General features: G+C 42.3%; 1 protein-coding gene across 7 annotated transcripts in view; it reads right to left on the bottom strand.

Moving 5' to 3' along the window:
• The window catches only part of Golga1 (golgin A1), a 60,145-nt gene that overhangs the window by 22,616 nt on the left and 20,019 nt on the right, over window positions 1-17,510 (bottom strand). For all 7 annotated transcript variants that reach the window (XR_260603.2, XR_001233577.1, XM_013513149.1 and 4 more), the window contains 5 exons: window positions 16,086-16,214; window positions 15,239-15,408; window positions 14,660-14,771; window positions 4,086-4,211; window positions 2,496-2,591 (listed from right to left, as the gene is read on the bottom strand). Coding sequence is in view for 5 of the 7 variants with exons in the window: in XM_013513149.1 (XP_013368603.1) it covers window positions 2,496-2,591; window positions 4,086-4,211; window positions 14,660-14,771; window positions 15,239-15,408; window positions 16,086-16,214 (633 nt within the window). In the remaining 2 variants the exon portion in view is untranslated. The remainder of the gene's footprint in view (window positions 1-2,495; window positions 2,592-4,085; window positions 4,212-14,659; window positions 14,772-15,238; window positions 15,409-16,085; window positions 16,215-17,510) is intronic.

Below are 17,510 nucleotides of genomic sequence, written 5' to 3'. Positions count from 1 at the left end.
TTTTTTTTTTTTTTGTTTTTTTCTGGTACTGGGAATCGAACTCACAAGCGCTGTGCCACTGAGCTAAATCCCCAGCCCCCAGGTTTTTTTTTTTGAGACAGAGTCTCGCTATGTAGTTTAGGCACTCCTCTACCTCAGCCTTGAGAGTGCTGGAATTACAAGGCTGAGATTTTTTAGGAATTTATAAATTTATTCAGTTGGGTATGGTAACACATGCTCATTAATTGCAGCTACCTGGGAGGCTGAGGCAGGGTTGCAAGTTCAAGCCTAGCCTGAGCAGTTTAGTAAGACTTTGTCTCAGGCAAAAAAAGTTTTTTTGTTTTTATCTTTTAAACAATTTAATTAAAATTTATTTATTTATTTTTAAATAAAAACTTAAAAAGGGTTGGGGATATGGCTCACTTGGAAAGTACTTGCTTAGTATGTGCAAGGCTCCGGGTTTGAGTCCCGGTACAGTGATACCCGGTTCACAAACTTGATTCTTTTTTTTGGGGGGCGGCGGGGGGTTCCAGGACCGGGAATCGAACTCATGACCTTGTGCTTGCCAAGCAGGCGCTGTGCCACCGAGCTAAATCCCCAGCCCCACAAACTTGATTCTTTCCATAATTCTGGTCACAAACCCAGTTGGATAAGACCTAAATCAAAGGTTAGGTTCAGTGCTGACTTTAAGGGGAAATTTGATTTTGTCCTCCATCCAGTTCAGTTTGCTACCAGAATCACAGAGAGAACTGAGTTCGTGAACCGAGGTACCACTTCCAACCAAAAACCCCTTCAAACCAAGAAACAAACGAAACTTTAAAAGTTCTCAAATAGTAAACCTTCAAAGAAAAGGAAAATATTTTTTTTTTCCTAGTACCGGAAATCAAACTCATGACCTTGCGCTTGCCAGGCAGGCACTGTGCTGCTGAGCTAAATCCCCAGTCCCTGAGAATCTGTCTTATTAGATACTGACATCTAGTACTGACAACACGACAGTAATAAAAACACTGTAGAATTTGCAGGAGAGCAGACAACCGATCAACAGGATATGTGGAGAATATAGAGACAAACCTATCTGCACACGGAAGCTTAGCATATGGTAAAAGCTTAGCATACAGCACAAAGTCAGGGTGGGAAGGACACAGTGTTTAGTGAAGGAAGTAAAGCCTGGAGGAAAATAAAGCTGTTCTTAACTTAATTTCACAAGTGAAGACAGTTTGCACACGAATTAGAGATCTATTATGTGAAGGACAAAATTACAAAATTAATGCAAAAATACAGATGATCTCTGTGACTTAGGAGCAAGAATGGCTTCTTTTCCTACTGGGGATTGAACCTAGGGCTTCACAGGGAGCTACATTCCCAGTCCTTTATTTCTGAGACAGGATTTGCTAAGTCATTTGGGCTGAATTGGAGATCCTCCCACCCCAGCCTCCAGGTGTGCTGGGATTACATCATGGCCAGCTATGAATGGATTTCTTAAATAGATCTTCATATAGAAAAACACTTGATCAATCTGATCATACATCATATCTATGAATTTCTGTTTAACAAAGACCCATACAGTAAGTTAAGAGACTTGAGGACTGAAACTTACAAAATATTATAAATCATACAATGAAATCTTACCAACTAAGGAAGACAAAGACTGAAAATGACAAGGAAGAACAAGCCAAGGATATGTACGTACAGTTCCTAAAGGACAAAATGTGGTTATCACTGATAACCACAGCAATGAAAATAAAGCAATGCACTTCACACTATAAAACTGGCCAAAAAAATCCTCAAAAAACAAAAACCAGTATCAACAAAGTAAAAAGCAGTGAAATGGTCATGATAGAAAAAGCAGAAATGCAGATTTAGGACGGTGGATGCATGCTGCAGGAGGACAGCCAGGTGCAGCTCTCCTGGGAACAATCTTGTCGCACTCAGTCACACTGTCTATCACCCCACGGGAGCTAGGGACAGGCCGCTCCCTGCAGGGTAACTAGAGGCGGTAGGAAGTCGAGGGCAGTCTGGGTGACTGCCATGTAGTAGACAAATGCATAGGAAGGAGGTAAGCGCTACGGGCAGATATAGGTGGGAGACGGAGCAGTTGAAGGTAACAAAGAGCTGGGCGTGGTGGCACACGCCTGTAATCCCAGCACTCGGGAAAGTGAGCTCAAGGTCAGCCTGAACTGCACAGCGAGACCCTGTCTCAAAAAAGACAAGAAAAAGAAAGAAAGTAATAAAGAAGACCTATCCATAGCTATGCCATTTACATTTACACAAATGAAGAACACATGCACATGAAACAGTACTACCCATTTTAAGGTAAGGTCTGTATTAACCACATTCAAATGGTTTCCTACAGGGGGGAGACCAATGGGAATAAACAGCTAAGTAAGTAAGAGAACGACTTTATGTGGAAGAATGATGGTAATGCAAGAGTGAAGAAAATAACTATCTCTACTCCCTACAAGATCTTTCAGCCAGGTCACCACCCAGGCCTAGGAAACCCTGAGTCAGGTCAGTACCCGAGCCTCCAGGACGCTGATGGCCTCGGCCTGGCTGCTTCTGGCTGCCAACAGTCGCTGTCTGGTATCCTCCAAATTCTGTTCAGCTGCTGCTTTCTGTAAGGTGAAAATGAGCAAAGGAAAAGAGTCATGTCTCTGTTGAATAACTACTACTGATGCCTGCAACACCATGGCTTCTGCTATGTACAGGGGACAAAAAAAAAAAAAAACCCCACAGAAAATGAAGATGTAATTCACAGAGCGAAACCACGCACAGATACATTTGGTACGGTTCTCTGTCCCTGAGTTTGGGTCAAATGGCTAATAATGCAGTAAGTGGCTGCAGTAGTGATACACAGAGCGGGAGACAGGGCCACTGCAAGGGGGAGTTTCCTAAATCAGAGGCAGCCAGGGGCCCGGGGAGGCAGGAGGCGACCTGCTGGGAAGAGAAGAGCTCGCTGCCTGCAGGCAACTACCACTCCTAAAGCCTAGGTGATGAGAAATGGGGTTACAAAGTTGGGTAAAAGAGCCAGATAATAAAGGGCTTTATAATGCTGCGGGAAAACAGCCTGAATGTTACTCTGTAGGCAACATTTTTCAAAGTGGTGTCTTCCAAACTTTGGCATTAGATTTACCTGGGGTAGTTGTTCAACTTGAGACCTTACTCCAGGCTTGCTGAAATCAAGATTTCAAGGGCTGGGCTGAAGACATGTGCTTCAAACAAATTTCCGAGGGACTCCTGTGCACTCTGTAAACTTACTGTAGTAACCATGGTGCCACAATAATAATAATGGCTGACACTGAGGCCCTACTCTGCTCCAATCATCCTTTTTTCCTTTCTTTCAGTAGGGTAGATTGGCACCAGGGCCTTCACACTTAGCTCCATTCCCAGCCCTTTTTCATTTTGAGACATTGAATGGAGACAGAAAGTGAGGGTGTACCATGAAATAAGCCTAAGGCCTACTTGGTCACCTGTGTCATGCTGAGGCCAGTCACTGGGACGGGAAGAGATGGGAGAACGGGGCAGAGATCAGCACCAGACCTGATGAGGAATTCAGCTACACCACTGGGCAAGAGGCCAACTGCCAAAAGGCCCTCTGATGCGCAGCGTTGTTCTCCAAGCTCATCTTGCTTGTGCCAAAGAGAGATGGCAATGATTTTCCTTGCCCAAAAGAGCATGGACCAGGGTGGGCAGGAAGCAGTGCAGGAAGACAGAGTAACCATGTCAATCATCAGGGGATCTGGTGCAACCCATTCACACACACTTCCGAAGAGAGCTCTCCCCTTTCCTGAGGAGTGCACAGGCACACAGCCTGTTCTGATGCAAGCAGCACAATCCAGAGATGGAGAAACCAGGGTGGACATGCACACCTGCTGTCCTAGCTACTCAGAAGGCTGAGGCAGAAGAACTGGTTGAGCCCAGTTCAGAACTGGCTTAGGAAACACAGTGAGACCCCATATCCAAAAAAAACAAACCACCCACAAATGCCAAAGTTGGACAGAGCAGTCTTCTCAGTAAGCTGTTTGCTGACCTGCAGCTCTGAAATTCTGGGACAGATGAAGTCACCACTGCCTTTCCCACACCAGCCAGCACAAGCAGAGTGAAATTACCTCCTTCAGGAGTTCCTGCACGTATTCTTCTCCCGATAAGTTCTGTTCCAGTCTCTTCTCCAGGGATGCAACCTTCTCTTGCAAATGTGCGATGAGTTTTTCTTTCTCTTGAGTTTCAGCAGTGACCTGCCGGGGAAAGCCGGGAGCCGATTATACTGTGAGCCCTCTCCTTTCCTTCCTGTCTCCTCTGGGACCTCCCCAAAATTCTGTGCTCAACTGCACCCTAGAAAAACACTGAAGAGGGAAATCTTCCTTGAGAAGAGGATACAGAAGATGCGAGATTAGAACCTAGGAACACTCAGAAATCCAGAAGCAAGCATTCTTCCTAATTTAAGCAGCTGGTGGTGGGGAAGGAACAAAATCACGACCTCCCCGCAGTGGCGGTAGAGCCAGTCCTACCAGAGAAGCTCCTGGTTTGCTGACCTAGAAACTCTAGAGACTGAACGAGACAGTGATGATGCCATTGTAGCTGCTTTAAGGCCAGCAAGAGAACTTAGGAAACAAACAACGGATTCACAAGGCTTAAGGCACAGGGACTGCACCACAGCGGTGTGCATCTCAGTCTTGGCCCCAGCCCAACCATCTCTACTGCATTCTCTCTTTAAATGATCGCAGGGGTGGTGGCAGCAGGATAGACTTTATTCCTTTCAATATGACCAATCCTCAAATACTACTCAATGTCAAAGCACAGAATCCAAGGTGCTTTGAATATATAAGCTCTCAGATCCCTAGTGGGGATCCTGCACCCACCGGATACGCTCACTCTCCTCCCCACACGTTGCGGCACGGCACCCGCCTCCCGCGGAGAAGGGTACCCCCCACTCTGCTCCCTCCAATCCCCTCCACGCAGGCTTCTGTAGTCTGCGCAAGCACAGACTCACGCTCAGCTTGCAGCCCAGCCAGTCTCTCCTCAGAATAGGATGGAACAACCTGGGCCCAGGGCTTGGGGAAGAACCACTTGCCATTCTCCACTGTCACAGGGTGACAGCCAAGGTAGCTGGCGAGAGGAAGTGTCCAGAGTTGACTCACAACCCCACAAATGGATAAACTTTTATGAGGCCTAAACTCTGGCATCTCTTGTATGCTGGGCGTACAAAGGTCCTGGGCCACAGAACCAGGGCGGCTGCTGGTGGAGACAGATATACACACAACTGACCACGAAACAACGCAACCATGCGGCACCAGGGGGACACGCAAGGTGCTGTGACATGTCAGAGACAGGCAGGATCCAGTGTTCGGAAGAAATGGACTGGTCCAGTGGAGGGTGGTGTGAGAGTCAAGGTGCAAAAGGGTAGCAGACAAGTTCACTGAGCGCAGGAGGTCGGGTGAGGAGGCCAGCAGAGCTGTCTGTGGCGCAGCTCAGTGGCACTACTGTGCCGAGGTTAACTGACAGGAAGGAAAACAAACTGCTATGGCTGTACTCGGCCCTCTCAGAGGTTTCTTAATAATATTAACGAGAGCCCTAGTCCTAAGTGCAAGAGCGTGGTTCAGGAGCAGCAGCGGCTACAACCTGGAGAACACGGGCAAGCTCTTCCAGCTGCCTCTGGTCCTCACAACCACTCTCCACCTTGTCCATCTGCAGGGAACTGGTGCCTGGGGACGACCAAAGACACACGCCCCTCGGAGATGGACTAGGGGCCAACGCCAGTCTTCTGGACCCAAAGCCCGTGCTTGCTGCACACAGTCATCTGCACTTGAGAGAAGCGGGTGACTCCTTCCAGTGAAAACCGCAACAACAAATACACCTTATGCAAGTCACTTCATTGAGCAAAGGTCCTTAAGGAGCGCACATCTCCTGGTCTCTCTGGGCCCTCAGCGCCTGCCGTGCACTACTGCACGCTGCACTTCCTGCTGCCAAACCTGCCCCTGTGCTGAGGATCACCTTCCTCACCTATTTCCCAGCCAAGGCTGAGCCCCACAGCGACAGTCCTGGAATACAGACGCAGCACGACTGGGGCTGGGCAGTGGGTCTGACAGACACGAGTCTGAACCCTGGCTCTGTCAGCTACTCCAGCTGTGTGACCATGCACAAACCATTCAGCCCCTCAGAGGCTCCTTCTATCACCTGTGAGATGGCAAAACAGTAAGTGACTGAAACGCAGTTGTGAGGATTTGACGTGGCCTTCTCAGCAAAGTGCCTGAATACGATGCACTGAGTAGCTGTTCAATAAACAGCAGCTATTCTGAACATGAAATTTTTAAAAAGCTATTCTTTAACAAGAGGTCAGTTCATTAATGAATAACTATGGAATTTCACTATTTATACTATACTAACTGGTCCCTGCACACACTTCTGGCCTCATCTAGCATGGTTTCCACACGTCCTCCCTGAGCTCCAACTACCTGGCTATCCTAGTTCTTCCAACATCCCTTCCCCGCTTCACTGTATATATATTTAAGTTAAGAAGGATGAATTCCCCTGGGCAACCCACTCAGGCTCCCTTCTGTCCCTCTCTCGGACAGAAGCTTTCTTTCCCTCAATAAATATATTCTGCTCTTAAAAGATGAATTCCACTAAAATATTATATTAAATATAGGGCCAGGGATATAGCTCAGTGGCACAAGCACCTGCCTGGCAAGCACAAGGTTGTTAGTTCGATATCTGGTACCAAAAAACCCCAAATATATTAAGTATAATACAAGTTGGAAAAAGGATAAATTGGAAGACAATGGCTCAGCTGAGGAAATGCCATCTAATAATGGCAAAACTTTGCAATGTTGAGTTGCGGGTGGTGGTGCATACTCTGGCAGGATGAGGCAGAAGGATTGCTCGATGTTAAGCTGAGCCTGGGCAAGTTAGCAAGACTCTGTCTCAAAACATCAAGAATTAAAAAGGGGGTGAAAATATAGCTCAGCGCAAAGGTCTGAGTTCAGTCCCCAGTATCTCTCTCTCCTTCTGTCTCTGTCTCTCTCTCTCATGCACACAAGCAAAGTAACACTGGATCTCATGGATTGAACACAACAATGGAGAGAATTAAAAGTACAATTTTGTCTCCCAACTGACAGACATCTGGCAAAAATGAATAAGAAAAATAGTAGAAAATAAACTGGCCATAGAGGGGTACGCCTCTAATTCTAGCTATTCAGGAGACTGAGGCAGGAGGATCACAAATTTGATCCCAGCTTAGACAACTTAGCAAGATCTTGTTTCAAAATAAACACTTAAAAAGAGAATGTAAGAAATATAATTTAAAAAACTGAAAGCAAATGTAAATTATTGTATGTAAAAAAAAAAGTTAACAAAACTGAAGAAAAAATAGAAAATTATAGTAATTCTCTTGCAATAAAGAGATAACAATAATTTAAAAATCTTCACATAAAGACATTTTCTATGGAAAATCCTAAGAAACATTTGAGAACCTCAAAATTACAACCATATACAAACTATTTAACAGCACAGAAAAGAAGGGAAAATTCCCTATCCTTCTATGGGGCTAACAAAATCATGATACCAAAATAAAACAAGGAAGCAATTAAAAGAAAAGTTACTTGTGCATATAAAAGGAAAAATTCTGAACAATATATGCAAACCAAATTTAATAATCTATAGAGACGTAACACGTGATCAAGTTGGATTTTTTCAAAGAATATAAAATTGGCTTCACATTAACAAAAATTAAGGCAATTCACTAGGTAATGAAGTTTCAAAAAGTAAAATATCTCAAAAGATACAAAGCCTTCCACATCCATAAACTGCAACATCCATATATGATAAAACATACAGACTTCAACAATAGACTTCAACATCCATTTATGATAAAAGGCAGGAGGATCACCAGGAGTTCAAGACCAGCCTGGGCTACACAGCAAGACCCTGTCTCAGGTGCGTATCTGTAATCCCAGCACTCAGGAGGCTGAGGTACGAGGATAACAAGTCAAATCCTGCCTGGGCAGTTCAGTGAGATTCTGCCTCAAAACTCAAAACAAAACAAAACAAAACAAAACAAAACACACCAAGAAAGCAAGCAAGCAAGGAAGGAAGGGTTGGGATGTACTTCAGTGCCAGAGGGTCCATAAGGGTTTAATTCCCACAAAAAATCCCACCAAAAATCAAATTCAGAACATTTAAAAATACATGTTAACGTAAATATAATATACCACATTAACATAAATGTCCTGTTTTTACAAAACATGATACTTTCCAATGCAAAAAGGTTATTTTGTTTTTTTTCAATACTGGGGATTGAAGGGTCTTTGACAGAACCGTGTCCCCAGCCACTTATTTGCTAAGTTGGTTAGTTTTGAAACACAGTTTTGCTAAGTCACAACTAGCCTGGGCTTGAACTTGCGATCCTCCTGCCTCACCCTTCCACAGTGCTACAATTACAAGTACACACCACCACACTAGTCTACAAAAAGCATTTAGTGATTAAGAGTGGCACTGTTTTCTCTCTTTGCCAATCTAACATCTTTCTTAATAGAAGACACTTGGATTCTCATACTTTCATCTACCGCAATATCACGAGTCAGGCAGCCTCCAGGAAATTACTCAGGAGAGAATGAGAGTGAAGACAGGCAAGCAAAGTCCGAGCATTATCAGAAAAACAGTTTTGATCTCACAAACCTCTGGAAGGGCCCATGCGCCATATTTGAAAGTCACCAAGGAAACTCTTTTGAGACCTTTGAGCAGGTAAACACTTAAATACATAGTACACAGAAATACACAGAAGGCAGGAATCAAAATAAAATTAGAAGACAGGCCTGATGGCACATGCCTGTAATCCCAGCACTAGGGAGGCTGAGGCAGGAGGACTGCTGTGAATTTGAGATCAGCTTGGGCTACAAACTGAGTTGAAGGCCAGTCTCAACTACAGAATGAGACCCTGTGTCAAAAAGACAAAAAAAAAAAACAAAACAACCTCCGCCAAAAAATTAGATTTCTGACTTCCTCAAATTAAGTATTTCTGGTTTTTAAAAGATACAATAAAGAAAATGAAAAGGCAAGCCAGAGTCATGGATGGGGAAATAGTAGCGATACATATATTGGATTAAAAATCTTGTATCCGTTACAATTTAATAATAATAAGACACCCAATAAAAATGAGCAAAAGACACTTTATAAAAGATACACAAGGCAAGTGCAAGGCCCTGAGTTCAATTCCTGGTACCAAAAATAAAGGCACTAGAAAATGTTCACATCACTAACACAAATGAAAATCACAACGAGACATTACTGTACACCTGTTCGTGAATGCAAATGTTGACAAGAATGAAGCAACCTGAATTGTTATACTGGCAGAATGTGAAATGACAGAACTGCCTCAGAAAAGTTTTAGCACTTCCTCATACAGATCTACACGTTTGATTTATGACCCAGCGATTCCCTTTTAATTATTTACCTAAATGAAAACACATGCCACACAAAGATTTGTGCACAACTGTTCGTAACAGCTTATTTTGATTGCAGGGCTTTCAGACCCATTAATCAATTTTTTTTTTTGGTACCGGGAATCGAACTCAGGACTTTGCGTTTGCCAGGCAGGTGCTTATGCCACTGAGCTATATCCTCAGCCCCATAACAGTTTATTTTGTACTACAGCTAAAAACTGGAAATAACCTCAAAGTCTAGCAAAGATAAACAAGGAAACAAAATGTATATCTAAAGAAAGGAATCACATATGATTCAGCAATGGAAACTATAAACTACTGTACTGTACACATAGCATGAATGAATCTCAAAAATAAAATGCTAAATGGAAGAAGTCACACAGAAGAGTGTATATTGTATGAAACTTTAGGAAAGAGTAATCTTTTCATTATTTATTTATTATTTTTAGGTTTTAAATTATTTATTAGTTTTACATTTTTTGTTTTTTTGAGACATGGTCTCACTAAGAAGTACACACTGGCTTCATGTAGCCCAGGCTGGCCATAAATTTGTGGGGATCCTCCTGCCTCAGCCTCCCAAGTGTTAGGACTATAGGTGTGTGCTGCCACACCAGGCTATTTATTTTTGAGATAGGATCTTACTATTTTGCCCAGGCTGGCCTCAAACTCCTGGACTCCAGTGATGGTCTTCCCTCAGTCTCCTGAGGAGTTGAGACTACAGGCACATTCTACTACACCCATTTGAACAACTTTCATCTATAGTAATAAAAAAGACCGCAGTGGCTGTCTGACATTGAGGGTGGGGACTGACTGGTAGAGGTAGAGGGCAAACTCTTTTTTTCAACCAGGGTCTCACTATGCAGTTCAAACTGATCTCAAACTCACAGTAATCTTCCTGCCTCAGCCTCCTGAGTGCTGGGATTACACGCATTCACTACTTTTTCTGTATCTTGATTGTGGCAGTGGTTTCATGGGTGTGCATTTCTCAAAACTTACTATAGCGTAACTGGAAAAGTACAGATTTTGATACATGTTAAGTCAGGCTAATAAAGCTTAGAAAAAATGGAAACTTTCTTCATCTGATAAAAAACCTACAGAAAATAAAATATCTGTTGTAGAAAATATTGGACAGCAAGAATAAACCAAGGTGTTTGCTTTCACAAATTATACTCAAGAGCTGCAGTACCTGACACTTTAGCTAATGTGAAATAAGCCAGGCACGGTGGCGCATGTGTGTAATCCCAGCATTCCAGGAGGCTCAGGCAGGAAACTCTCAAGTTCAAGCCCAGCAACTGAGTGACTTAGACCCTGTCTAAAAGTGAAAGAAAGGGATAGAGATGTAGTTTAGTGCAAAGGCCCAGGTTTCAAGCCTCAGCAACAAAACAAAACAAAACAAAACTTGGCATTGTCATGGTTCACAGATGCACTGCCATAAAAAAAAGTAACTCAAAAGAATCTACAGATTCATTATTACACATCAAAACTAAGTCAGGCATGATTGCACATGCCTACAATCCCAGCACCCTGGCAAGAGGATGGTAAGTTTAAACCCACTCTAGGTCACCTTAGCGAGATCCTTTCAAAGGGCTAGTGATGCATGAAGACCTTCGGTTCAATCCCCCGTACCAAAGGGAAAAAGTGCAAAAGTGGTCAATGCTACCTAAACTGATACACAGATTCAGTGCAATTAATTCCAATCAATATCCCAAAACAAGGAGTTTTATAAGCTTTCGTGGAAGAGCAGTGAGCCAAAAATAATAAAGATACTCCTAAAAAACCCACTAGGTGGGGAGACCTGTTTTTACCGACACCAGGACTTCCCTACTACTACAGTTGGAAAGGTGTTCAGTGTTGGTGTACACCCCCCAGCGGCACCCTGCCAAAGCCCAGGAGTAGCCCATGTACACGTGGACTTGAATATAGACCCTGTTCTTACACCAAAATCACACTTTAGGCACAGCAAAGATTTGGATGTAAAAGGCAAAACTATAAAATTTTCAGATAATAATATGGGAAAATAGCATTGTGATCATGGATAAAGAAACATTTTTTGAAAAAAACCAAAGGCAAATTTAAAAGGAAATACTAAGTTCAGTATACACTGAAATGAAGAATATAGGAACATACCACAAAGGATACAAAGACAAGCCAGACCGGAACGAGACGTTTGCAACTCAGATAACTCAAGAAGGACTATGGTGGCCGTGACTTACATAAAAACCTCCTAACTGAGCATGTGGCACATACCTGGCATCCCAGCACTCTGGGAGACAAAGGCAAGAGGATCACAAGTTTGAGCTCACCCTTGGGAATTTAGGAACTTAGCCAGCTATCCCACAAACAGTACAATAAAATACAATCAAAAATAAAAAAGTTTCTGGATGATGGCTCAGTGTAAGGGCTCTAGGTTAATCCCCAATATAACAAAACAGACAGGCAGAATTTCTACAATGAGAAAAAGAAAACACTACAGAAAAATGGGCAGAAGATCCGAGTAGTACCTCACAGAAGAGTGTGAATAGCCAAGTACACATGCAAAGAAGCCCAACCTCATCAGTAATCTGGAGAAGTCAAAGTGCAATTAGTGAGGTATTTCATATTCACCAAACTTACAAAAAGTACATGTCTGATAGTTTTACAACTTAATAGGAAGAAAAACTACTGACAGGAGTATATAAATTATTACAATTACTATAGGAAAAAACCTGAGCATTATCTACTAAAGTTGCCAATTCACATATCACATGAACAGTCACCCTACGTAGTTCAGGCTGCCCTTGAACTACTATGTAATCCAGGCTGGCCTCAATCTCATGGTGACTCTCCTTTCTCAACCTCCCAAATGCCGGGATTAGTTGTACACAACTGCACCCAGCCTGACTCATGCTTTTCGCCTTACATACCCTGTAGTAAACTCTTGCACAGTGTGACCAAACTTCATGGCAGCCTTGTTTGTAAGTAAAGACCAGACACCAGTGTCCATTGTCAGTAGTATGGATAAATAAATGCTGGTATTGTCCATACTTTATAGTTGAGAAAAGAATATATTACAGTTGTAATTTTCATGTGAATGTTTCATGTGAATGGCAATAAAAATAAATTTTTTGATGACAGTACGTGTAACATGATTTCATTTATATATTAATAAGCATAAGAAAGAAGATACTGTTTAGGAATAACATATGGTAAGAAAATAATGGAACCAATTTCTGGATAGTGCTTACTTTTGGAGGAACAAGGAATGTAATAAAATCATGAAGGACACACAGGAAGCCTCAAAGATACATACTGTTCTTTTCCTTCATCTGGGGGAGTAAGATATAAGGAGATTCATTGTACTGTTACACTTTCCACCTTATTTATCTTTTATAAATGCTATTTTATATCTACTCAGTATTAAGAAGGGCAACAAAAATAAAAACTAATGCCAAACTTATGATCTTCACACTAATACTGTCCTTGCTGTAATTAATGAATCTAATGATTGGCAATACCAGCCACTTAGTAGCTCCTGCCAAAGACCCGGAAATCCCCAACCCTTCCTTTTTGCTTGCTGTTCTCCTCCCTTATCCATTGCATTAGCAAGCTCATCAATCTCAGTATTTCCTAAATCTGACCAAGTCCCGTTATCTTCACACTTTGTCAAAGCCAACATCATCTCATGACTGGACAACCGCAAAAGTCCTAAGTGGAAGGCCGTTCAGTATGTCTGCTCCTGACAGCCAGAGCATCCATTCTCCTCCCTCCTCCTGCGCGGCACCCTTCTGGCCTTCTTCCAGTTCCCTGAATGTGCTAGTCCTTTATTTGGCTCAGGGTTTTTGTTCATGCTTTTCCCTGATTGAAATTCTCTCCCATCACCCCTTTCCCTCCATGCAGAGCAGTGTTACTTCCTGAACGGGAGCATTCTGTGACTCCAAGATTAGGTCTGATATCACGCTGCTGTAACAGAATCCTAAATCACCTCATAGAGCACTAGAAGCTAGCAATATATATATAATGATTAAAGCCTGATTTCCCCTTTATAAGCACCAAAAAAGGGAAGGGCAGTACTGTTCAGCATAGGATTTCTAACGCCAGTACAGAACCTAACACACAGTCAATAATGAGTGGCCTTACTGTGATCATAGTCTAGACTTCTTTGAGTCTCCTTTCTCCAATTATAAAAAGGATGGATAGTTCTCAAAGGATGGATGGTACTCTTATAAAAGAATCCCCCAAGGCCCAAAACTGTATACCTATTGCGCCCCTGGTCCATAGATTCAGATGGACTCATTCTGCCTTCTCCACTTCCTGCTATCCTACCTATCCCTGATGTTCCAGCTCCGCCAGTAAGGCTTCTTGGATGCCTAGGCTGGAAATGTGCTCCTCCCACAGTAAGTCTTTTGCACAGCTCACTTATTTAGGGCTGGTTGAATTCGTGAATTGCTTTCCTTGTGGGTACAGAAGTTTTGATTTCTATAATGAAACTGTAAGCCTCGGAGAGAGAAGAGTATGTTTGTCTAGATTTTAAGTTCATTGTGGGCAGAAACCTTACATCACAGTTGTTCATTCATGTAAGATGTATTTATTGGGTGCTTCTTATTGTGAGGTGACAGAGCATAGTAGAGCCAGTAAGACTTAGGTTAGGGAACTGGTGACATAGCTCAGAGGTTGAGTACGGTTGAGGCCCCGCGTTCTATCCCAGCACCACCCCCCCCCCCAAAAAAAAGACTTGAGCTTGAATCTAGCTCAATCACTTACTATATAAGCCACGTGGTACTTTAACTACTTACCAGTCCAATTATTTAAATAGGGGTGACCAAAAATTGCATATTTTTTGTTAATTTTTATGAAATAATACAACAGGAAATATAAAAATGACAATTTTACTAAGCGTATTCAATATAAAAATCAACTGGTTGAAATGACACCTGCCTGAGTGACACTTGAGACAGTTTGAGATAGTTAGGATGTAAATAATCGCCGCCCAGGTGCCCCTCAGGGAAACTTACAGCAGTTAAGACACATCTGAGCAGCCCAAATGGTGCACTCTGAGAGGCACTGCTGGATACTGCTGACCTCTTCTGTTAGACAACCTTTCTGAGCTGGGAAGCTCTTTTACCTGAATGTAGCTTGGCTAGAACTGCAGATAGAGCAGGGTGAGAAACACAGGTTGACCCCCAAGGATGCTAATCCAAGGATGAAATTCTGATGGGATTAGATTTGAGTCTCTACTCATGAATCCTAGGAACTCATGCACTATTTACCTTTTCCAAATCAATGGACAGTTGCTGAATGAATGCTTGGAGCTCTTGTTCCTTTTGTTCCAAGGCTGTGATCTTATTTTCTGCACCTGCTTTTGCAGCTGTCACATGATCTCTTCATCAAAAGAAAGCAGACAAGGAAAAATTTGGATAATTCTTTTATGACACACTCTCCAAAGGAAAAATGCACATGGTTTCCTCTATGTGAGGGCTGCAAACACTGTTAACTACATGGAGGTTATCAATGGAAAACACCTGCTGGCTCTCTCCAAAGCAGAACCCCAAAGAAAGAAGTCCACTCAGGTTTGAGCAAGAAATCCCAACCTGCCTTTGCTTACACAATACCCATAGAAGTAAAACCATACTGAACTGCTCAGCAGGAATGGATCAGAGTGCAGGCAGGTGGAGAGGAGGAAGGCTCCGTAGGATAGGGTGGAGAGCCGGAGTCCTGGGCAGGTAAAGGCAAGACTGGAGGTCTTTACCAGCACTAGTGTCTTGATGAGCAATGGGGAAAGGTGAACGGGCTACAGCCTGAGCTACACTAACACCTCTTCCCTCGGACCCCACAGACCAAGCAAGAACCTTTGCTCTTCCAGCGTTGAGTAGCATCTCTGCAACTCTTCTAGCTTCTGCCTTAAGTCTGATGACCTCTGATTAGAAGTCATCAATTCCTCCTGGGTTCGACTAAGTTCTCTGGTCCGTGCCTCCAATTCTTGCTGCATGTTCCCCAGACTTTCTTCTTTTTTTAAAAGCTGATTCAAAGACATAGAGTTGCATTAGGCTTCTGCTAAGAAATATACTTTGTATTCACGCTTCTGAGACTGGTCTCACCATGTAGTTCAGGCTAGTCTTGAACTCACTACATAGCCCAGGCTGGCCTCGAACTCTTGGTGATCCTCTTGCCTCAGCCTCATGAGTGCTAGGATTACAGGTGTGTACCACCATGCCCAGCTCAAGAAACATATGTAAAAAAAAGTAAATAGCCAAAATTTTATAACATGTTTGTAGTATTAGAAGGGGGTTTAGCTGGATGTCATGTGCCTATTGTAACAGCTATTTAGAAGGCTGAGGTAGGAGGATCATGAGTCCAAGGGCACTGTGGGCACATGGCAAAACCCTCTTTCTCTCTCTTGCAGGGACTCTACCATGAGCTATACCCCCAGTTTGAAATTCTGTCATTTATTAAAAAAAAAGTACAAGCCCAGAGGAAGAGCTATATGCTTTATACTTAACAAGTAGGAAAACGAAATGTATTTCAAATAGAAATTTTCTATTTCAGTAAATTTCAAAACATTTAAATGTGATTAATATCAAACACTGTAGGTCTATTCATCAGCAGTTAGACTGATGATCAGCCAAACTGAGAGTACGTTATCATTATTTGTAACTCAGTATTATTAGTATTCACAATCTAAAACAAAATGCATACCATGTGCTTTACTTTACTTAGTTCCTGTTGCTGGAACCCTTCTAGTTCATCAATTTCATCTCTCCTTTGGAACAGATTCAAACTCTGGTTCTCTATTTCCTGTAACTGAGCTGTCAAAAATCTTTTCTCCTATTTGGAAGAAGACATTAATTCAGGCAACTAAGAAAACAAGCAGAATTCTTAATAAAGGAAAATCTTATGACAATAGAAAATAACACAAAATAATGAGAAGTGTTTCGCTTATATTACTAATAGGGCATTAATTACCATTAAAAAGAAATGTTAATTAATTGATAATTGGGAAAAAAAGGAAGAACAATTACTCAAAACTTTGTTAAGTCTGCTTAGCATTTTACATGTCTATTCTTAGTGACAAATTGAACTGGCTGAAAAACATGAATAACTGGGATAAAACTAAATGTCCTAAAGAGCTTATAGAATTTAGCACATTAGAAAAATTAGACTTGATGTCCTAAATGCGAACTTTTCAAGACAGACTCTTTCAAGGGGTAACCATCACAGTTTTCCTGCATGTGGGTGTGCTGGGGCTGGAACTCAGGGCCTTACATATGCTAGGCAAGTGCTCTACCCCTGAGATAATTTCCCAGCCCAGTTTTTAAGTTTTAATTAAAAAGAAATTAAGAGTCTTAAAATAACAACTCTTAAAATGTGGCTTCAAAGACCTACAGAAGTGCCATGATCAAAATATGTGAATATTTAAATTAAAAAATTACAGCAAAAGACATATTGCCATTAATCCCCCCTCAAAATACTCCTCTCCCTTTGAACACACTTATTCCATTGCTCTTGCCAATTACTTTTGCTTTGTTTTTTGAGACAGGGTCTCATTAGGTAATTCAGGCTGGCCTTGAACTCATATGCAGCCCAGGCTGACCTTGAATTCATGAAGATGCTCCTGCCTCAGCCTCCCAAGTGCTGGGATTATAGGTGAACACCACCACACCTGGTTCTTGCCAATTTCTGAAGTAGTTCTGGAAGTCTTCCTTCATGTCTTTTCAAGGTGTGATAAAAAATATAACGAATGCTGGTGCTGAGTGACATACAATGGAAAGGAAGGCTTGTAAAAACACAGTATGTCTTCATCCACCCTACTCACTGGATCTGGCACTGTTCAATTTCTGGCTCTTGCCCCAAATCAGACGACCATGAAAGGGAACACTGTGAATCTACTCAGGACATTCAAGTGGCTGCACGGCACAACTAAAGATACTCATGGAAGAACTTTGAGAACTGCTTCAGAAAGTGGCAGGAATGATGAGATGAACTTGTTAAAAATAAGCAGGAGCATTTTAGCGAGGGGGTTAAAGGCACTCCATCTTTTATTATATGTATAATTTAATCTAAACATTCACTGTATTTTTAGATCACACTTCATAGATGTCTCATTACTCTTTCTTTTTTTTT

The sequence above is a fragment of the Chinchilla lanigera genome, unplaced genomic scaffold (assembly GCF_000276665.1).
Source record: "Chinchilla lanigera isolate Chin_1 unplaced genomic scaffold, ChiLan1.0 scaffold00018, whole genome shotgun sequence".
Classification (NCBI taxonomy): domain Eukaryota; kingdom Metazoa; phylum Chordata; class Mammalia; order Rodentia; family Chinchillidae; genus Chinchilla; species Chinchilla lanigera.
This window is presented reverse-complemented; position numbering and strand designations above follow the sequence as displayed.